The sequence below is a fragment of the Mus musculus genome, chromosome 1 (genome assembly GCF_000001635.26).
Source record: "Mus musculus strain C57BL/6J chromosome 1, GRCm38.p6 C57BL/6J".
Classification (NCBI taxonomy): domain Eukaryota; kingdom Metazoa; phylum Chordata; class Mammalia; order Rodentia; family Muridae; genus Mus; species Mus musculus.
This window is the reverse complement of record NC_000067.6, coordinates 192,750,625-192,773,315: the sequence shown is the minus strand read 5'-3', so window position 1 is coordinate 192,773,315 and position 22,691 is coordinate 192,750,625. Positions and strand designations below refer to the sequence as shown.

General features: G+C 46.5%; 1 protein-coding gene across 1 annotated transcript in view; it reads left to right on the top strand.

Moving 5' to 3' along the window:
* Positions 1 to 2,096: 2,096 nt before the first annotated feature.
* Positions 2,097 to 22,691, top strand: part of Hhat (hedgehog acyltransferase) — a 258,395-nt gene continuing 237,800 nt past the window's right edge. Inside the window, exons 1-2 of the mRNA NM_144881.4 lie at positions 2,097 to 2,336; positions 13,516 to 13,645. Of these exons, the coding sequence (NP_659130.2) occupies positions 13,555 to 13,645 (91 nt within the window). The 5' untranslated portion in view covers positions 2,097 to 2,336; positions 13,516 to 13,554. The remainder of the gene's footprint in view (positions 2,337 to 13,515; positions 13,646 to 22,691) is intronic.

Below are 22,691 nucleotides of genomic sequence, written 5' to 3'. Positions count from 1 at the left end.
TGTCTTGGTCATATGACTGGGTTATAAGCCTGGTTACCAGGTGGCTCTCTGATGCATTTCTTTGGGCCTTGCCGAAATTTCGTCTCTTGATTTGACTGTCTCTCTGTCTCTGTCTCTCTCTGTCTCTGTCTCTCTCTTTGACTGTTGATGCAAAGACATGCACTAAAGATCCTCCACATGGGCAGACTGTTTGAACACGTTCATAAAAAAACTCAAGAGTCACTGATCATGTCGCATTAAGGAACAAACCACTTCTCTTGGATTTCATTTAACCGAGAGCAAGTCTAGATTTGAATTCTTCACCTCATGTTCCTGTGTCTTCACTGTACTTGAGTCTGAATCCGTGCTCTGCCTGAAGGCTGTCATATGAGTGTGGCCCTGTGTGTTTGTCCCTCACGATGGGCTTTGCTCTGTATTTACTGAGCAGCAGAGAAGGGTATCCCACGAGGAAGTAAGGGGAAACGGCGTAGAAACCTTTAACAGATTTTACAAGAGATAAGTCACCAACACCAAGTGGCCCTGATAACAAACAGCCAACAAGCAACATCAGAATGTTGTCCTCAAGACTTACAGTGAATGCTCACTTAAGAAGACTGCTTTAAATCTCTTTTGTATGTTTTCAGCAGATGATTATTAGAGCACACATACATGACACTGGGTCATGGCATGGAGAAGCACATATTGAAGCTTACAGCTATGCATTTGTTTAGATTGTGAAAGTTGGTTATATGGGAAACCCAAGACAAGTAAAGCCCATTGTTACATTGTTCTCTGAAAGGCAAGTTAAACAAACAGGCCGACTAGAAAGTAGTCTTGAGTGACCTCAATGTATATTATTAACTTCACCCGAGAAGCCCAGCAAAGCTTCCAGTCTCTTAGAATATAAGATAATTTTGTCAAAATACACTCCCACACTCAAGTCTCTTGTCTACGTGCAACTGGATTCTGATGTTTCCATCAACTGTTTTAAATCCACGTGTACTAAGAAGTACCACTTGGAATATTCCCCGCCGGCACGTTCTTCAGCTCATTGCTTAGTCTTGCTTTGGGCTTTGGTATTGTGGGTGTTCTGCATGTGAGGCAAGGCTCCACCACTGAGCTGTGTCTCCTCTGCCAATGCTTACTTTTACATTTTGAGACAGTTTGTCAAAATCACTCTGTAGCCCTGGTTTTGAACTTCGGATCCTCCTGTCTTGGCTGTATAGCTGGGTCACAAGCCTGGAGTATTTTCTCTTACACAGATGTTTCTGATTTACATTAGCCAAACCTGACTTTATTTTATGTCTTCAAATGAGCACTGTGCACATGTAGAAAAGAGTTAGACTTAAATGGCATTGAACCCACAGTAACAGGCCATTTAGAACCTGACACAGAAGAGGACCACCTCTTCTGACTGTCCCAGAGCAGAGCTAACACTTTGGCACCTTCTGGGCCAAACCCTGGGCTTTATTACAGTGACCAGACTTGTCAGGTACCAAGGCACACTGTTATTACAAATATACAAGACATATATGTTGTATGCATGTTGGGTGCTCTCCTGAAGAGGCCAGAGCAAGGCTTCCACATCTTCCTCTTGCCTCACCTCATTTTTGTGGTGCAGGGTCTGCATTAGCCTCTAATTGGAGGCTTCCTGTTTAGACTAAGGCAGCTGGTCAGGATCTAGGGGTTCGATAGAGTCTCTACCTTCAATGACGGGGCTACAGGCACACCAGCCATGCCTGGCTCTTTACTTCAGTGTGGGGATTAAACTCAGATCCTAACACTTGCATAGCAAACCCTTACTCACTGAGCCACATCTCTCCAACCCCCAGGAACTGTTAGAAAGTATATTACGTCTTCCAAACAACAAAGGCCATATGATACCAAGAAAGTATTAACTTGGCACCCTGTGTTTTTATTTTGGGCAACCTGGCACTCCTGGTCCGGCTGTTTTAGTTGGTGCTGGGGAAGGTGGAAGTGAAGATGATTTTAAAGTCGGTTTTGCAGAGATTTCTCCAGCTCTATTTAGTCTGCCCTTCACTGGTCTAAGTCATCTTCCTGTAGCAGGGCAGGCCGTACACACCCCCGCCCCAGACTCATTCCTTTGGGGACCGGAAGAATCCTGGAGCCTGAGGTTCTGGTGGGACCCTGTGTAATGATTCGGCTCCAGTAAATGTACAGAGCCCTGGCCAATCCTGCGTTCGGGAACCCGGGCACAACATCTCAGGCCAGGCGCTCACCCCCGCGGCCTCTGACCCGCGCTGTGCTCGCGAGTCCCTCCCGGGCCGCGGCTCAGCGCGGCGGGGTGCAGGGACGCCTTCTCTCCCGCTCGCCCAGCTCTGCACACTGCGATCCAGGTGATTTCGCCCGCGCGAGACAGACAGGGGAAAAGCCGTGCATCGGGGGCGCGCGTGGAGAGCAGGAGGGGGCGTGGGTGGTGAGGCCCCGCAGGGTCAGAGGGCGCGCGGGGGCTGGCGGCGGGCGCGCGTGGAGCTGGCGGCCGTGCAGGGGCCTGTGGTTGCAAAGGCTGCCACGACTTAACCTGCGCGGAGACAGGGGGCTGGCTGGGGTGCCGCAGCAGGTCGTGGGAGGCTCGCCGCTGACGTGGGGGAGAAACGCAATAGCGTTTCCGCTTCCCGTGTCCGTGTCCGCGTGCTGGAGGGCGGCGACACAAAGGCACGGAGTCCCGGGAACCGAGAACCCTGCTGCTCCCTGCAGGAAGGGCGCCTACAGGCCCTCCCCACGCCCCCACCCGGCCCAGCTCAGAGATTTCTGTTTTCTTCGTGGTGTGTGTGTGTGTGTGTGTGTGTTGAAATTGGGCCAACAAACCCGTGCAGCAAATGTTTAACCACCGAGCCCCAGTTCTCAGTTTAAAGATCTCTTTCGCTTTCCAGAAACTCTCTGGACTTAGTTTCCCTCATCTGTTCAGTGGCAAGACTGGGAGACACCAGTTTTTATGCAGGCTCTCCTCCCCCAGATTCAACAGCTATTGGCCGCTTTTAGATCAGGGCCTTCTACGTGTGGGGACTGACAGCGTTATGCAGTGTGTCTGCTCCGTTCAGTGTGGTGTTCTATTATGTAGAGCTGAGCATCTGCTCCAGTGCCACAGGACGCGGCTCAGGGAAAGCTTTGAAGGGCTGTGCGCTTTCACTCAGGGTCTAGAAGTCCATTCTTTCTGGCTTCTATTCTTCATGTTCCGACTTCCCTGTGATTTCTCTCCCCGTAGGATGGTTTATGTGCTGGCTAAGGACAGTTCTGATGGATGTGTTGTTTTGACAGCACCCCAGAAAGACAAGCTGTGTTCTCCAAGACCCTTCAAGGCCACCAGCACCAATGAATTGTCTATGCTAGGGGCTGGGGTTTGGAGCCTTCTTTGGGGACAAAGGCTTTACCTGGTTTTTACTTGGCTTTCTCTTGGAGAGTCACCAGCTGAAGGTGAGGTCAAGGCCCTGGTTGGCAGTTGGCAAGATCTCCTGGTGATCCCAGGTCAGTGTGGCCCAAGGGCAGGGGTGCCATACTTTGGGGCCTCAGAGAAATAAAATTCTTGGTTCTTGCAGAACTTGCTACGGGCCTTTTTGGAGGCTTTTAAAAAGGTGTGGAAAGAACTCAGGATGGGGCTGCTTGGAAGCAGGGGGCCAAGAGGTCAAGGCAGCCATTGCTACATGAGACCCTGTCCCAAGAAACAAAACCAAATTTAAAAATAAGTAAAAGTCACAAAAATACAGGGATTATAAATAATACTGAAACAAAGTTATCAAAACGCCATGAAAGCTCAGATTTGTATAATGTTCTATTGCAGGATATTTGATCATAACTCTCATAAGAAAGAGGAGAAAGAGGGCAGGGGGAGAGAGAGGGGGGAGGGAGGGAGGAAGGAAGAGAGAGAGAGAAGGTAGTAGTTTAAGTTATCTTTTTTATCCTTTTGATCAAAATGCCCCAGGATAAGCAGTTTCAGGGAGAAGGGTTTATTCCTTGTGCAGGTTAGGGGTTTATTCTCTTAGTGGGAAGGAGACAGGAGGCTGCTGGTCACATTATATTTATAGTCAGGAGACAGAATGAACAGGAAGTGTGGCCTGACTATAAACCTCAATGTCCGATCCCGGTGACCCACCAGGCTCCACCTCCTAAAGGTTCCCCAACCTTCCCAAACAGGGTCACCAGTCTGGCACCAGATGTTCAAACAACGAGTCTGTGGGGAACATTTCTTATCCAACCTTAACGCTAGTGTCAGGGAAAGAAAAGGAGTTTAGTTTAGCCAAACTGAGATGTCCTGAGGATGCTCTAGGGAGCCAGCCACATTATATTGGTGTATTTAAAAATTGAGAAGAAATTTCCTAGGTTTTCAAATGAACAGTCAAGACACGAGGACTGGAAGAGTTGAGTAGTCCTGAGAAACTGAGTGTAGCTTAAAGTCCTTTTCCAGGCCAGCTGGCTTCACAGTGAAATCTGCCAAACATTTAAAAAATAATTAAGAAAGGAGAGGGGCCACTACTTGGTTGTTTATGAGGAGGCTATAGCATTGCTGTGAAACTTGACGGGAAACTGTGTAGGACCTAAAGTCGGTAAAGAAAGATACAAATGATACAAAACAATTAAGCCTTCAGCGCTGGTTTACTCCAGGCAAGTAAACTTTGTTCATATCAGGAAGGAATAAACTATTAAAATCCAACTGTTGAGTAAAGGAGAAAAAATATTAGGTAAGTCATGTGTCTATGCGCAGTACAGACTTTTTTTGTTTGTTTGTTTTTGTTTTTTGAGACAGGGTTTCTCTGTGTAGCCCTGGACGTCCTGGAACTCACTTTGTAGACCAGGCTGGCCTCGAACTCAGAAATCCACCTGTCTCTGCCTCCCAAGTGCTGGGATTAAAGGCGTGCGCCACCACCGCCCGGCTCAGTACAGACTTTTGACAGGGGCTGTGGCTGTGACTCGTTGGTAGTGTGCTTGCTGAACACACACTGAGCCCTGGGTTCCATCCTCAGCACTGTATAAACAGGGCATGGTGGCTTGCGTCTCTTATTCTAGCACTGCCGAAATTCAAAATCAAGCTATGTTACAGCATAGGAGGCTGCCTGGGTAACAGGAGATATGGTTTAAAAACAAACAAGCAAAACAAAACAAACAAAAAAATGAGCTTTTAGGGGAGGGAAATTAAAGAAGATTTACAATAATGGAAGATATATCATTGCTTTTTGAGCCACAGAGTCAGTTAGAATTCAATCTTGGAATGATTGTGGTGGCTCATGCCTTTACGCCTGGCATTCTGGAGGCAGAGTCAGGAGGATCTCTGTGTTCCAGGCCAGTCTGATCTTATCTGTATAGCAAGTTCCAGCCAGGGCAGGGTTACATCACCATTAAAAAGAAAAAGGTCAAAACCCAGGAGATTGTTTATTGGCTAAGTACTCGGGGGCCCTAGATACCTTGTTAGTATGGAGAACTCTAGGCTCTGTACTATGTGACCTGTTGTCATGGTCCTATTAGTGAGGTGTAGTGGTTACATGCTCCAGGACAGGTATCTGGTCAGGAGCTAGTTTGAACTCCTACCTTTCTCAATTATGAGTTTTATGGGGGTTCTGAACTTGCTACAACCTTACCAGTTCTTCTGTCTGGTGACACGGTCCACTGCCCCACACTGACCGTGCTGTTAAGTGAAGCTCAAAACTGGACATAGGTGAGCTGTGGAGGCAGAGATTGGACTGGGGTCAGTTCTGGTGCAGTTAGTAACAAGGATAGGAGAGAAGGGGGTTCTGGGACGTGTTGGTTTCATCACAGCGGTAATTACTTTGCTGAGTGTCATTAGTGTGTTGTTAGAAATATTGATGGACACATTTGTGCCTTTTCATAGTGACAGAATTTATTAAGTAATGGTAAATTCACAACCACTACCATTTTTACTTGCTGCAATTCGCCACGTAGTTACGGTTTCCCTTGTTAGCTGGTTTTAGTCAAGCATAGATTCTTTCATTCCCATCTTAATTACTGATGTAATCCTCAGATCACACATTACATATCACATAGTAAATTAGTCAGTCCATCAGTCAGTCTGTCTGTTAGGTTCTGGATGGGGTAGGTAGTTCAAGAAAACACAGATTACTAGGAACTAAGGAGTTTATTAGGAGAGATATTAATGTCATGAGCAGCCAGAGAGGCAGCAAGGGGGATTCAGGACCCAGCCAAAGAGACAGGCTGGCAGGAAGAGATTCAGAGTCCACGTGGCAGAGGAGAGCCTCTTCTTAGTGCTTTGAAGGCGGGGAGAGTTTCACAGCAAGAGCCAGCAGCCAGACCCTGTCTTCGTACAGTGGTCTACTGTCTATGTATGTTTGTATGTAGGCTACAAAATATTTACAAACGGTTAAGGCAGCTGCCGCAGAAGTCCACAGCCCTTCAGAGAGACCTTACTGCGGGTGAGCAGAAGACTAAAGGGATTGCAAGGAGCACCTGAACTCAGCTCCTGGAGGTGCAGCTGCAGAGCTGGGCTGCAGAAGTGAGGGTGGAGGCCTTGGAGGTGAAGAGCAGAGCCAGCTCCAGACAGATGGGAGGAGGACAGGTGGACAGTCAGCAATTTCAGTGGCTACCTGAGGACAGAGCCAAGCCTCTGTGGTGTGTGGTGACTACGGCTGGGGAGGTAACAGGCTGATGGAGCAATTGACACGGCAGTATTAGAGAGCCTCTTTAACCGAGCCCAGTTGAGGGGATGCACCCCTGTCTCTGTCTGGTGTACTTGGGAAGTTCTTGGTCTGATTTTCCTGATATGATTTTAATATGCTAATGTGACCCCAGTGTACTTTGATAAAGGTACAGGGTGGCACCCTTTCTGCCTTTAGAAATAAGTTATCCGTCCGTGCCAAGCACTGGCCAAATGGTAGCACTTATGGGCACAACACAGGGCCATCCTTCTCTAATAGAGTTAAAGCTGCTTATAAAATGGAGTCTCAGGACGAGGCAACACCCTGGGAAACATTGTAACTTAGGGCAGAGTACATCCCTACCACAACAGCCAGTCCATGTCTTAAAAGCCTGCATTTTAAAAAGCATACTTCAATAAAAAATTATGTAAAGTGTTCCGCTGTAAGAGACACTTGACTCATTCAGATTTCCCTAATCTAGGAGTCTGAAATACAGAGGGTGCATTATTGTTGATTAAAAAACTGTAAGATAGGTTGAGAATTGTCAAGGGGGGAAACGCAATATCAGATCATTATTTTCTGTTGAACTAGGGACTTGAAAAAGTTGATTTCTTTTTGCTGGTCTTTAACACTCATATAAAAAGACTTAGGGTCATGTTTGGTGAGAGGATTGCTGGTGGTATGCCGCACAAGCCAGAGAATGCTAAACTGAGGACCGAGCATAAAAATTTGCTTTTGGATTAATATTCTTCCCGCTTGATTTAAAAAAAAAATACATTATAACAATTGGATTAAAAAGATTTTGCTTCAGGGGCTGGAGAGGTGGCTCAGTGGTTAAGAGCAAACACAGCTCTTCCAGAGGACCAGAGTTGGGTCCCCTGCTTTTCTCTCAGGTGCCTTTACCTGCCTGCAGCTCCAGCTCCCAAAGCCCCACCCCCACCTCCACTGCCATGTTGTAGAAAAGATCCAGTCACCCTGCTGGGGGAACACTGCCCACATGAGGCAGGAGTCTGCTAACGCAGAAAGCCAGAATCGCCCTCCACCATCGGCTGAGCGACTCTAGTCATGCAGGTGACCCCAGGGTGGTGATGTCAGCTGAAGCCATACTGCCCTCAAGTATGTCCTGAGAAAGATCCAGCCTTCTCTTCAAACTGGCATGTCCTGTTGCAGGTTCAGAAGTCTCCAGTTTGTGTTAAAAGACTTTCTGCTGAGTCCTGGAGTCACCTCCAGTTGGTCCATCCCCCCTTGCATGTCCTGGTGGCATTAGGTTTAGAGAAGGGACTTCCCTTTATAGGATGTGGCCAGAAGACCTGTTGGAAGGGTCACCATGAGTCTGGACTTAGTTTTCTAGGGGGAGGGAACCATGTTATTTGTATTCTGCAAACAGAACTGCAAATGGTTCCATCCAGTTGGATCCTCAGAAGAAGCTGAGGCCCGGAGTTGGTCCACTCACTGACCCCCCTTGAAGCTGTGATTGTCCCTGCAGTATGCAGCCGTGTATTCTCATTGTAGTGGTTTCTGGAGTGCGCTCACCTTTCCTGAACTTAGAACTCAGAATATTTCTGTTCTACGCAGCCTTGCTGTCTACGGCCCACCAACTCTCTGACATACGAGTTAGCATGGTTTATTCAGCCTTCTTCACTCGTCTCTGAAGGAATGTAGCTGAGGTAGACATTCATGTGTATTTTAATTACATCTACTTGGCTTTCAACTTTCCTTAGGAAGTATTTAAAATTATACCTACGTTTAAGTTTATTTACATTTAGATGGTTTACACCATCTTTTATCATTCTGACAGACCTATTTCATTATAAGGAAAAAAATTACTGAGGGAAGGTCAGAGAGACAGGTTGATGTGTCTGAGTCCAAGCTCTGCTGCTAAGCTGTGTGGCTCTAGGCAAGTTTCCTGACCTTGCTGAGCCCTGGTTTCCCCTGCAGTAGATGGTGACGCCCTCAAAGCTATAATTGTGACTAGAACAAGTACTCTTTCAGGACAGTGAATATGCAAAGTGTTCTTTTCAGGTTAGAACTACTGAGAAACAGTAGGGAAGCCACATAAAGGAACCTCTTCACTTTAGAAATGAAGGGAGATGGCTCACTTTGTGAAATGCTTGCCACACAAGCTTGAGGCCTGAGTCCAGCCAGGCATAGTGGGATGTGCCCGAAATCCCAGGACTGGGGAGGTGGAGACCCCTGAGGCTTACTGCCAGTTAGTCACATTGCGAAGCTTTAGGTTTAGTGAAAGATGCTGTTCCAAAAATCTAAGGAGAGTAATGGAGGAAGACACCCAGTGATACCCTCTGACCTCTGCATGAGGGTGTGCACAAAGCTACTCATAAGATGAAAACACACACACACACACACACACACACACACACACACACACCAGAGAAGAATGAGAAGACGTGGCAGTTCTCCAGTTTGTGCCTGAGATTCTTGTCCTGTGGGTCTCTTTGATATTATGAACCCAAAATACTTTAAAAACAGTATCAACCCTGGGTCTCTTCTTTCCAATATGTAATACAAAATCAATTTCCTGTCTGTTTCTCCCATCTGTCAACATTACAAGTTGGGACTCTGGTCCTGAGCTTTGGACTTGCCCGTTCGTTTATGTTTAATGCCCAGCCCACGGCTGAGGCCTGGATTAGTTTGCTGGTAGAACTTAATTCTCTGACATCCTTCATATAATTAAATATTCAGTGGCTCTCTCTTATCATGTAGGCCTCTCTTACCTGTGTGCAACTGTGATCCAGGAATCTTAAATGTACTTTAATTAAAAACATTAAATTGTTCTTTCATGAAATTTGACACAAATTGTTAAATTGTGTACCATTCTGCCTGGTGTGTAAAGGCCCACCAGCCCCACTGAAGAGAGGGCATAGCTTCTCCATTGTGTCCACACATCTGCCACCTCCCCCCCCCCCCCACACACACACACCCTGCCACGCCCGTCCTATAGTAGGCTTGTCCCTAGATTAACCATCGCAGCTCCAGGGTGCTTGTGTTAAGTAACATTAACAATGGCCTCAAAGCACAAGACTGGAAAATCAGACATGCAGCAGATCAGCCTCACAGTGTTTGCTTTAGTTTTCAAGCTGAAAGCTCCTAATAAGGAAAGAAAAAGACTCAGATGGGAGCTGCTGAGATCTACGGTTAAAAACATTTTCTATTCATGAAATTATGAAGAGGGGGAAAATTAAGTCTGTGCTCTTATGTTTCACACTGCAGAAGTCCCAGCCACTGTGCATGTATGTGCACAGCAGAAATCCCAACTACTGTGTATACATGTGCTCAACAAAAGTCCCAGCCATTGTACATACATGTGTTCAGCAGAAGTCCCAGCCATTGGGCATGTAGACACATAGCTACTATGAGAAAGACCTTCCTCCATCTGTGGCTATCTAGACAGGATATGATAGAACAAATGATCCTGACTGAAAATAGTTTGACTTAGAATTCTTTGAGTGGTGTTGAGAGGGTATTTTTAGCTTGGGTTTAGTGGGATGCAGTGCCCTCTAAAACCAGGGTTGCCTGGGTACAGAAGGTTCTGTACCATCTGCAGTTGCAGGCAAGCACTGAGTGGGCGTTGGTTTCGTTTCCTATTGATGTGATAGAATACTCTGACAAGCAATTTAAGGAAGAGCGTTTTTCTTGGCTCACCATTTGAGGGCATGGTCTATTGTACAGGAAAGTGGTAGCTCCAAGACCATTTACATGCTGTTCAAGGAGTGGGGGGCCTGGGCTGAGCATGGGAAAAGGAAGAAGAGTGGCCCCAAAGAAGACTTGAGGGCTGCCGACTGCTGGAGGAGAAGAGGAGCAGGTGGGGGTGGCTGTGGTCAGGTTAGCTGCTTTTAGTTGGATTTCTTCCACTCAGGGCCTCAGCCAGGTAGGCTAATGATGCATTAAATCACCAACTAGTAGCTGCCAATGTCTCTAGAGTGCTTAGGGCTGGCCCTGGGCTAAGTAGTTTTCATCTAACCCATCCACCAGCCCCATGGGCATCTGGGAGCTGGCTACTTTCGCATGTGTGGTTCAATCAGCCCATGGCTGAGTTCTGAGTTCCTCTGTGCCCTTGGGTGGAAGCTGTGGGGACCAGATCCAGATTTTAGGTGTGCTGGGGGAGACAATGCTACTGCTTTCCTGATAATTATTAATGCTATGCATGCGTGCATATGATCACCTCGTGTATAATACAGCTGAGACTGCAGCAAAAAGAAATGTTATAAAAACGAGTCCTTCACAGGTAAATCCTTCACATAGAGGCATTGCTCAAGATAGAGGGATCTTTGAACAAGCAGGGCTTCTAGAAATTTCCCAAAACGCACAAGGTTATTTATGTTCAGATTACAGAAGCATTTTTTAGGAACACTTTACAATTACAATTCTTCATGAGAGGAGACAGACATCTAGTGCAGCCTCCGTCTTCTGTGACAGGAGATAGGCTAAAACACCAAGAAAACTTCCCTTCTACTCTTGAAAAGATGGCCTCTCTGTTTATACAGAATTCCAGAAACCCGTTCTAGGAGCTAGATGGCAGGGGTGAAACAGGGAGAAGTGTAGGAAGTCAGGATCCTCCAGAGAGCAGAAGCTGTCACTCATGGGAGAAACCAGACCCCTGTCCTGGACAAGGTCTCAATCTTTAGGAGAAAGGGTCCCAAAGGCAGGCAACAGAGTCCTAGACAGCCCCTGCTCCCACTGTTGGGAGTCTCACATGAAGACCAAGCTACACAAGTGCTACATATGTGCAGAGGGTCTAGGTCCATCCATGCTTGCTCTCTGGTTGGTGGTTCAGCCTCTGTCAGCTCCATCGGCCCAGGTTAGTTGGTTCTGTAGGTTTTTAAGTGGTGTCCTTGATCCCTCTGGCTCCTTCAATCCTTCATCCTGGTCTTCTGAAGGATTCCTTAAGCTCCACCTTACATCTGGCTGTGGGTGTTTGCATCTGTTTCTGTCAGTTGGTGGTAAGGTCTCTCTGGTGACAGCTATGCCAGGCTCTTGTCTGCTCATATAGCAGAGTATCATTAATAGTGTCAGGGGTGGCCTGTCTCATGGCATGGGTCTCAAGCTGGGCCAATCATTGGTTGGCCGTTCTCTCTATTTATGCTCCATCTTTATTCCTGTGCATTTTGTAGGCAGGACAAATTGTGGATTGAAGGTTTTGTGTAGGTCTGGGTTGATGTCCCAGTCCCTCCAATGGAAGTCTTGCTTGGTTACAGGAGGTAGCTGTTTCAGGTTCCATATTCCCCATTGCTAGGAGTCTTAACTAGGGCATCCTCATAGGTTTCTGGGAGTTTACATTGTCCTAGATTTCTAGGATCCAGAAATGCTTCCCACTTGATTCCAATTGTGTCTCCCAGTACTCTCTCCCTCTGTCGTCCCCCCATTTGATCCCTCCTGTTCCCATCCCCACCCTCTCCCCCACCCACTTCTCTCCCACCATCTACCTTGATGTCTGTTCCCTTCTCAGTGAGATTCAGGCACATCCCTCCTTGGGCCCTCCTTGTCACCTAGCTTCTTTGGGTCTGTGGAGTGTAGCATGGCTATTCTATACTTTATGCCTAGTATCCATTTATAAGTGAGTACGTCCCATGTTTGTCTTTCTGGTCAGGGGTACCTCATTCAGGATGAGCTTTTCTGGTTCCATCCATTTGCCTGCAGATTTCGTGTTGTTTTTGTTTTTGACAGCTGAGTAGTATTCCGTTATGTAAATCAACCACATTTTCTTTTTCAGTCAAGGACCATCTAGATTGTTTCCAGTTTCTGGCAATTATGAATAAAGCTACTATGAACATAGTTGAGCAACTGTCCATGTGGCATAGTGGGACATCTTTTGGTTTTATGCCCAGGAGTGGTATAGCTGGGTCTTGAGGTAGAACTATTCCCAATTTTCTGAGAAACTGCCAAATTGACTTCCAAAGTGGTTGCACAAGTTTGCACTCCCACCAGCAATGGAGGGGTGCTCCCCTTTGCTCCGCATCCTCACCAGCATGAGCAGTCTTAGCCATTCTGAGAGATGTGAGGTGGAATCTCAGAGTTGTTTTGATTTGCATTTCCATGATGACTATGGATGCTGGACATTTCTTTCAGTGCCTCTCAGACTTTTCTTGTGGCAGTTTAGCTAGGTGTGGTCAGAACAGCTTTGGGTTGAGGTCATCTGTAGAGTCAGGGACTGGCACCCTTCTACATTGTTGTCCATGTAGGTTTCACCAATTCTGGTCAGCATGAAAGGGTGGAAACCAGGAGACCACCCATGGGCTTACCCTTCTCCACAGGCTCACCCTCCCATACTCATGAGGCAGATATGCATGGCATCATGTGTGGAATTTAGTGTTTATGTGTCCAGATTAAAATCCAGTTCCTTTGTGAGAAAGGAGGCTGAGTGTGTGTAGGAGAAGCAAGAAAGGGAAGAGGAGGAGAGGGAGGAGGAAGAAGAGGAGGAGGAAGAGGAGGAGGAAGAGGAAGAGGAGAGGGAGGAGGAAGAAGAGGAGGAGGAAGAGGAGGAAAGGGGTTACCTGTGCTTTGCAGCTACTCTGCCTTTCAAAGACATTGGTATTCATGGAAAACATGGCTACCCTTTATTGCTACATCCCAGGCAAAGTGCTTAGTGCTGTGGCCTTGGAAATCATGTTCCTTATTTTTTATGGGGGGGGGGATAAGTGTGCCCACAAGAAAATGGAGTTCTTGGATGCATTTTATGATAAATCTAGGGAAAGGTTGGCAAGTGGGGAGTGTGCGTGCTTGTGTGTGTATGTATGTATGAGTGTGTATGCATCCAGGAACAGGGTTTTGGGTTGGTGTTATGTCAGTGTCACCCTGAAATGTGAAGGGTCCTTGGGAGCGCCAGCTAGCTCAGTTGACATCAAGAGGCCAATGTGCAGTGTTACTTTAGCAACATTTTTGTCTGTCTCTCTCCTAGAAACTCTCCACACTACACTGGGAAGCAGAGACTCCAGCTATGCTGCCCGGGTGGGAACTGACTCTCTGCCTGCTTGTTTCCTTGGGTTTCCACTTCCGCTCTTTCTATGAAGTTTACAAAGTCTCCAGAGGTAAGGCTCCACGATTTTCTGATGACCTGTCAATGAGGAAGTAGGTGGGAGTGTCTGCGATGGACAATTTGAGAGGACAGTCCTGTGGCAGTGTGACTCGTGCTGGGCTGTGCCTCCCACACGCATGCAGTGTGAATCCACGATGGGAGCCCGGGATTGTCTCTCCTGCTCTTTCACATGAGCTGGTGGCTTGTTTTCCAACAGCTGCTGCTGCTGCTGCTGCTGCTGCTGCTGCTGCTGCTGCTGCTCCTCCTCCTCCTCCTCCTCCTCCTTCTTTCTTCTTCTTCTTCAAGATTTATTTATTACTATACATAAGTCCACTGTTAGCAGGTAAGAGCAGTCAGGGCTCTTACCTGCTGAGCCATCTCGCCAGCCCTGCTGCTTTTCTTCTTGATGCTGGGCAGGGAACCTCTGAGCACAGGACCTGCCACTGAGCAGTGTCCCCAGCCCATGACAACAGTAGGAACATTTGATTTACTTCTCTTGAAGGCCATGTAAAAGAATTTGCACTGAGGAGTCAAAGTAGATTCAAAGTTTCCTTTAAACATCCTTCTTTGCAGGCTTATGTCAGACACATGAGGCTGACAGTGTGAGTCGCTCACGCCCCTTTTGTTTCTTTCTCTGTGTTTTTCATCTTGCTGTGCTGCCCAAGCTAACCCCAGGCCAGGCTTTCCTGCTTCAGCCTTCTGAGTAGCTGGGATTACGGAGAGTACCACCAGGCCCCACTCACATAGTTTAATATTTAATATTTTCCTGGTCTGGGAACTGAACCTGGGGTCTTGTAGCACATGCTAGAAAGTAGTCTAACCCTGAGCTACTTCCCCAAACCCTCCTCTTTTGCTTTTTATTTTGAGACAGGATCTTCCTAAGTTTCCCACACTGGGTGTGAAATTACTTGGTAGCCCAGGTTGGCTTTGAACTCACAGCAGTCTTCTTTCCTGCTTTGGCTTCCTGAGTAATGGGATTACAGGTAGAGCCACCATACAGACGGAGCTGCTGAGCTGGACTGAGGGAGGAACAGGAGCTGGGCTGGGGAGATGACTCAGTAGGTAGAGCGCTTGCCTGGTATGGCTGATCACCTGGGTTTGGTTACCAGAACTCACAGAAAGGTAGACGGAGAGAACCAACTCCTGACTTCTGTATGCACACCATGCTGCACATGTGCATGCAATACACGATAGTAATAATAATAATAATAATAATAATAATAATAATAATAATAATTAGGGATTAGAGCTATCCAAGTAGCAAAGAACGCTGAGACCGTGTGCCAGAGATAGGGTTGCAGGCTGTAGACAAGCTTGTTCTCTGCCCCTGGGATGTGAGAGAACATAGCATGATCAGAGCCACAAATCACTCAGCAGAACTGGGATGCAAAGCATGATGGGAGAACTGACCTTGGACTGAAGAACAGGTGTTGGGGTGTGACAGCTGTTAAAAGTCCATTGAGAGATTTGGGCTCTGTCTTTTAAAAATATATATACTTTCTAATTTTTATTTTATGTGCATGAGTGTTTTGCCTGCATAACATGCTTGGTACCCACAGAGGCCAGAAGAGTGTGTTGGATCCCTTGGAACGGGAGTTATAGATGGCTGTGAGCTGCCATGCAGGTGCTGAGAATCGAACCCAGGTCTTCTGGATGAGCAGCCAGTGCTCTTGACCACAGAGCCATCTCTCCAGCCTCTAGACTTTTCCCTTACAGCAGAGGGGAATGTGAGGAAAGTTGATATTTACAACGGCAAAGGCAGGCGATAGGGTTGTAGCTTAGTAGTTTAGTACCTGTCAGGCCCTGGCTTGCATCCTAGGACCATAATAAAATACAATAGCAAATAGGTTCTGGGCAGCGTATGCTATCCCTGCAGCTCTCCAGGGTTAATCTTGCTGCCAGTCACCATGTTGGCCATTCAGAGGAGCTGAGAACTTTGGTGGGAACTGACCAGGTAACTTCCCTCTTTTCTGAAACCTTGAGTTTTCAGAGTCAGTGTAGAAGGGGCTCTGAGTCTGGCTTCACTCTGGGTCCTTTCCTCTTGTCTCACGGACTCTTTGTCTCAATGTAGTGAGAGTATCGCTCAGAAGACAGGCCTCACAGCAGAATTACCGTACCCATGATAACCAGGTCCCTGGAGTCTAGACAGCATGAGATGTTGTTCTTCGGCCAGAGCCTCAGAGGTCCTCTGAAGTGGTCCTGCCTCCTGTGAGGTTTTTGCCCAGCAGGAAAGATGGAAGAGAAAGGGGGTTACTGTCTCCTTTCTAACACACAACCAAAGTCACTTTCATCATATTTGCTCACAATCAGTTCTCCCTGGAGCCACAGAGGCTGAGGGAGGCACTTGGGGAGGTTGTCTTGGTGGGGATCCATTTACCTAGCACACCAAGGCATGCTATTGGAGCAGAAGAAAGCAAAGATAGATTTTTGTCAGCCAGCTAGTGTCTTCCCTACATGGCTGCATTTTATCATCAAGCCAGTCTTTTCCATAGATGGCTGTCTGTCTCCCTCAGCTTCCACTATATGATAAGCTCTCTCTCTCGGAGTTTTGTGATTTAAAAATAATAACTGCCATTTTTTATAACTCATTCTTGCGTGAAACTTTTCTCCTCTGGGAAGGTTTTGGCTTTGTCGTAGTTTTAGGTTAGGGGTAAAGCTGAGTGGTGCATAGAAGCTTCCTAACATCTGAGTTCAGGACGCGCCACTTTCTGTTCATGTCCAGCACCTCGGGGGTGGGTTTGTCCAGTGCAGTCTGTTTAGCACAGCATTGTTGGCCAATGTCCTCAGCTCACATCAGAGCTCCAACCGGGGTAGTACATACTTTGTTGATTTGAAAAGTGTGTACTGACATACGTCCATAATTAGAGTATGACACAGCAGTTCGTCCCCTCAAAAGGCTCTGTCCTGCCAGCTTGTCTTTCTTCTTACCCACAAACCCCTGGTCCTTTTTACTGTCACAATGTTCTGCTTTTCCTAGAATGTTGTATAGCTGGAGTTTTGTGGTCTATACCTTTTTAGCATGGCTTCTTTCCTCTAGGGAGAAGCATCGAGGGGGCTGCGATGTGTTTTTCATAGCTCATCAGCTCATCTTTCTCTCCCGCCTTGTCTTCCCTTCTCTTGGAGACAGGTCACACATAGGGTTAGGCTGTCTTTGAATTTTTTATGTAGCTGAGGCTGACCTTGAACTTGTGATGTTTATGCTTCCACCTCCTGAGTGTTGGGATCGGATGAGGGCTACCACTTCCAGTTAATGCAGTGCTGGGGATTGAGCCTGGGTGTTTGTGTGTGTTAGGTTACAATTCTGAGCGAGGGGCAGTATCCTGCTGACTGCACACACTGCATTCGAGTCATCCATCCACCACTGAAGGCATTGTAGCCACTTCCAAGTGTTGGCAGCTGCATGCAAAGCCTGTAGAAACAGTTGTGTGCAGGCTTTTATACGACAGCTTTTTACCTTACCTGTGTACTAAGCAATGTCATTGCTGGGTCCTGTGGCACGTGTTTTATTTTTGTAAAGAACTGCCCAGCTGTTCAGCTTTGCATCGTGTGACTCAGGGGAGGTGGGAGCACTTACCCAGACAGGAGAAAAAAAATAATCCTTACCATGCATCACCCAGAGTTTTTTCTTTGTTTTTGGACAAAGTCTCACTGTATAGCACAAACTGGCTTCAAATCCATGGTAATCTTCCGGCTTCATCTCTATGCTACACCATGCCTGGCCTACCATGCGTCTGAAGGCTTGCTTAATGAGCCTTGAGTTAATGCCTTTCCCTAAAAGAGGCCATCTGTGTTTGTGGCTGTGTCAGTGTAATGTAAGACGTTCTGAAGACGAGAGTCACCAGTTGTCACTAGCAACAACTGTTGGTGGCAGGCAGACACTGTGGAAGCGCCTGTCTTCTGACTGTTCCCTGCTTGCTGTTCATGCGTAGGCTTTCTGGTTCTTGTGTCCACTTTGAGGGTTTGTGGTGTTCTGGGAATCTGTCTGTTTTGTGGAGTGCTTCGGTGCAGCGTATCTCGCTGTGTGATTTTATGTTTGTGTCTCCTTTATCTTTCCCATCTCTGAGAATTAAACAGTTTTACTTCTACTGTTCTCCCTCATTCCTGGCCCCGCCCCTCACCTTACTGTATATTTATTTCTGTCTCTCTTTCCCTACCTCTCTTGTTCCATTTTCCCACACGCCCCTCGACAGTGTCTTTTCCTTTCTTTGATCAGCTGTGCCGGAGCGCCTGTGAATCTCAGCTTTCGGCTTTGTTAGAGCACTCCGTTGTTCTGTCACGCTTCCCAGCTCATCGATGTCTGAACGGATCATTTCTGTCTTTGTTGTTCCTCGGGCTTGGGTAGTTCCTTTTTGTACCAGCTTCATGGGTTGAAGTGTTAGCTCATTCGTTTCCTAAGCAATGTGTTTGTATCATTGCGCTGTATCTGACTGACTTTTCTCAGGATTCCAGAATGGAAATTGTAAACTGGAACTATACTGATGTATTTCAGGTTTCAAAAAAATTATTGGCTGGTGCAAGGCCCCAGGGGTTAAAAGTTTTTGTTGCTCTATCATAAGACCCTGCTTTGGTTCCTAGCAACCGTATCTGGTGCCCTGCAACTGTCTGTAACTCCAGTTCCAGGGATCCAAAGACCTCTTCTGGCCTTCAAGGGCACCTGCATGCTCATGGTACACATAAACTCATGTAGTTACACACACACACACACACACACTCTAAAAAATATATATATATATTTTGTCTGTTTGAACCAGGGTCTTGTGCAGCCCTGAATGGCCCCAAACTTGCTATGTACGGCTTGGAGCTCCCCATCTTCCAGTTGTCACCTCCCTAGTGCTGGATGACAGATACGTTTCACCATGCCTAGTTTCTCTTTCTTTTTCTGGGGACTGAGCCCAGGGCTTGATATGGACTGAGCCAACCAAATGATACACAAATACCAAATGAGTACCAAGTGAGTATACCAAGTGAGACACACCTCCGTCTGGTTTTTGTGGTTTTGAGACAGGGTTCTTCTATATAGCCCAGGATGACCTTGAACTGCAGACCATCCTCATGAGTTCAGTGGCAAAATAAACAAATACATAAATAAATAATTCATTTTTAAAAAGCTGAAGGTTTGTAATCTTAGGTGGGGGTTAGGGGTGGGGGTGGTGTGAGGGACTGAGGTGGAGGGTGGAGGAGTCGGGTAGGTGGGTGGAGATATAGACAGGCAGATACCCAGGGATTGCTGGTCCACTAGTCTAACCTGTTTGACAAGTTCCAGTCCAGTGAGAGACCTTGTTTCAAAACATAAGGTGGACAGTGTCCCTGAGGGACATCAACCAAGGTTGTCCTCTGATCTCTACATACAAATATATACACTCTCGTGTACACACACACACACACACACACACACACACACACGCACACACGCACAAAGACATAAAAAAAAAACACTACCAATAATGAGTGTTGGGTTGTGTTCCCTTGCAGTACCTCATCAGACGAGAGATGATTTTCTCTTTTTGACCTGCTAATGATATTTTTATTTTAAGGGAATAAAGTTTTCAGGAGCAACCACAGTGACTTCTGCTGTGTACCTTCCCTGGCCATGGTATTTTATCAACCTCTTTTCTCTGAATTGAAAAGACAATCAGTTTCTGAGTGTGCCTGGTCAGACCTCGGTTTTATCCTTGGAGATTCCAACATGGCACCGAGACTCTTTCGTATACCATGGGCCCCTTCCTTTCTTGTAAACCATGTAACTGGTGCCTGAAGTCTCTGTCGCTTGCTTTCACTCTCTTGCAAGCTTGTGGCTACCCAAGTTCCCTTCGAAGCAAGATTCCTCGAAAAGTTCCCAAGTGTTTCTGGGCTATTAGCATATTTACCTTTGTCTTTTTAAGGCAGTGTGATGATAATATTTTTCAAGGTTCCTGAGCTTTTCGGATGTGTCGACCACACTCCAGAGTCAAATACTGCATGTACCTTATGTCCCTGTCTTAAGAAATTGTTCAGATTTATCCATTTAGCAGATTTATTTTCTTTCTCAAAGAACAAAGTTTGGCAGCTTTTCTGTTTTCTGTGATAATCACTTTCTAATGAAAGTAGCCATGTGGGATCCTGCTGACCCAATAGTCTGCAAGCATGCCTTTCTGCAGAAGTTGCCTGTTACTGACATTTGCATAAATGGACTTCTGCCTTCTGTAGATTTGAGGTTTCAGGTCACCTACTTCCCCTTCTTTAGCTGTCAGTGAACTGTTGCTAATGTCTTTGTAAACGAGTGCTAACACCCGGGGATCTAAAAACAGCTTTCCTGGTGCAGAGTTTCTGTCTGACTTGCCACCTCTCATTTCTTTGTTATTATGTAGCAGTTGTCTCCAGAGTAGGATACAGCTGTAGCGAACACGCTTGCCCCACGCTTTCACTTTCCCCTGTTAGCCCTGCAGGCACAGCCATTAATAATCTGGGTCTATGAGAGCATGACACAGCAGCGGTTGTAATAATGAGAGCTTGACACAGCAGCAGTTGTTAAGTGGGCCTTTTCCTTTACATGGTTCATGCAATGCATCAACCTCTCACAGGACAAGGGCTGGGTGAAAAGGCAAGTACTAACTGTTGCAATTGAGGATTTGTTTGCAAGTGGGTTGGTGACTTTAGAGAGCTTATTCTACCATGTGGGTGGGGGAGGCAAGGGATCCTGTCCTTGAACAGGTGGCCTTGCCTAGGGAGCTTGCTGAGGGTGAGAGGGGCCACTGAGGGGACTTTGGTGATAGGACTTGAGTGCCTCGCTCTGCAGGTTGCCAAGGATTGAATCTGTCTCCCAGTGTCCTTACATCAAAGCTTCCAGTGTGTCAGATGGCACTTGACCAAGTCCTTGTCACTCACAAAACTACTGAGTCACTGCCTTCCTCCAGGGATACCAGATCTCTTAGCCCAGCCCCTTTCAGGCTTGCTTTGTTATTGCCTTCTGTGTTGGTTATTGTCCTTACAGAACTTTTCACCAATCACAGCAACGTGGTGGTTGAGAAAACAGGCAATGATGTGGAGTGTCTTCCTCATTCCCTACCTGCTTTATTGCTTTGAGACAGGGTCTCTCACTGATTAGTCTAAGCTAGCTGCTCTGCAGCCTTGGAGATTCTCCAGTTTCCACCTCTCCGGGACTGGGTTTATAGATGTGTGCTGCTGTACTAGGCTTTTCCTGTTTGTCCTGGGGATCTGAACTCAAGACTCCATGAGCACATGAGACTTCATGGTACAGTGAGCACTCTACTAATGATGCCATCTCCCCATGCCCCTCTGCCCAGAACATGGCTCTATCAGCAATTGGCTTAAGTTCAGAGTTCAGGAGGCTTGGTCTGCTTGGGAGGTCTTCCTGACCTTGGTTATTTTGCATCCTATTTACAGATCTCATGTGTTTTTATTGAGTTATTTGTGACCCACATTCTCATTCTCTGAGAGAATTGGAGGAAGAAAGAAGAGGTTGAAGCCCTGGGTCTCAAAAGTCATGGAAAACCTATCCTACCATGTATGTCTCTGCTGTAGCATAGTCTGCTTATGAGGTTTTTTTTATAATAATAATAATAATAAATTTATTTGCCAGAATATGATGATACAGGTATGCCATTTTCTTTTTTTTTTTATTTATTAGGTATTTTCTTCATTTACATTTCCAATGCTATTCCAAAAGTCTCCCATACATCCCCCACTCCCCTACCCACCCACTCCCACTTCTTGGCCCTGGCGTTCCCCTGTACTGAGGCAGATAAAGTTTGCAAGACCAAGGGGCCTCTCTTTCCAATGATGGCCGACTAGGCCATCTTCTGATACATATGCAGCTAGAAACACGAGCTCTGGGGCGGGGGGGGGGGGGTACTGGTTAGTTCATATTGTTGTTCTACCTATAGGGTTGCAGACCCCTTTAGCTCCTTGGGTACTTTCTCTAGCTCCTCCATTGGGGGCCCTGTGATCCATCCAATAGCTGACTGTGAGCATCCACTTCTGTGTTTGCTAAGCCCTGGCATAGCCTCACAAGAGACAGCTATATCAGGGTCCTTTCAGCAAAATCTTGCAGGTATAAGCAATGGTGTCAGCATTTGGAGGCTGATTATGGGATGGATCCCTGGGTATGGCAGTCTGTAGATGGTCCATCCTTTCATCTCAGCTCCAAACTTTATCTCTGTAACTCCTTCCATGGGTGTTTTGTTCCCAATTCTAAGAAGGGGCAAAGTGTCCACACTTTGGTCTTCATTCTTCTTGAGTTTCATGTGTTTTGCAAATTGTATCTTGTATCTTGGGTATTCTAAGTTTCTGGGCTAATATCCACTTATCAGTGAGTACATATCATGTGAGTTCTTTTGTGATTGGGTTACCTCACTCAGGATGATGCCCTCCAGGTCCATCCATTTGCCTAGGAATTTCATGAATTCATTGTTTTTAATAGCTGAGTAGTACTCCATTGTGTAAATGTACCACATTTTCTGTATCCATTCCTCTGTTGAGGGGCATCTAGGTTCTTTCCAGCTTCTGGCTATTATAAATAAGGCTGCTATGAACATAGTGGAGCATGTGTCCTTCTTACCAGTTGGAGCATCTTCTGGATACATGCCCAGGAAAGGTATTGTGGGATCCTCCGGTAGTACTATGTCCACTTTTCTGAGGAACCGCCAGACTGATTTCCAGAGTGGTTGTACAAGCTTGCAATCCCACCAACAATGGAGGAGTGTTCCTCTTTCTCCACATCCTCGCCAGCATCTGCTGTCACCTGAATGTTTGATCTTAGCCATTCTGACTGGTGTGAGGTGGAATCTCAGGGTTGCTTATGAGTTTTTGAACATTGCTTGCCACTGAGTTTTTTTGATAGAAGCCCATATTTTCTGTTCCCTTCCAAGTTTTCATTTATTGCCACAGTCTGCGGTAGACCTCTGGCTCAGTGAGAGCTGATTGGAGTTTTTCCAAATACATCAAACATCAGGGCGTGTGTGTGTGTTTGTATGTATGTATGTATATGTATATGTGTGTATATGTGTGTATATATATGTATATGTGTTATGTATGTATGTATGTATGTGTGTATGTGTGTG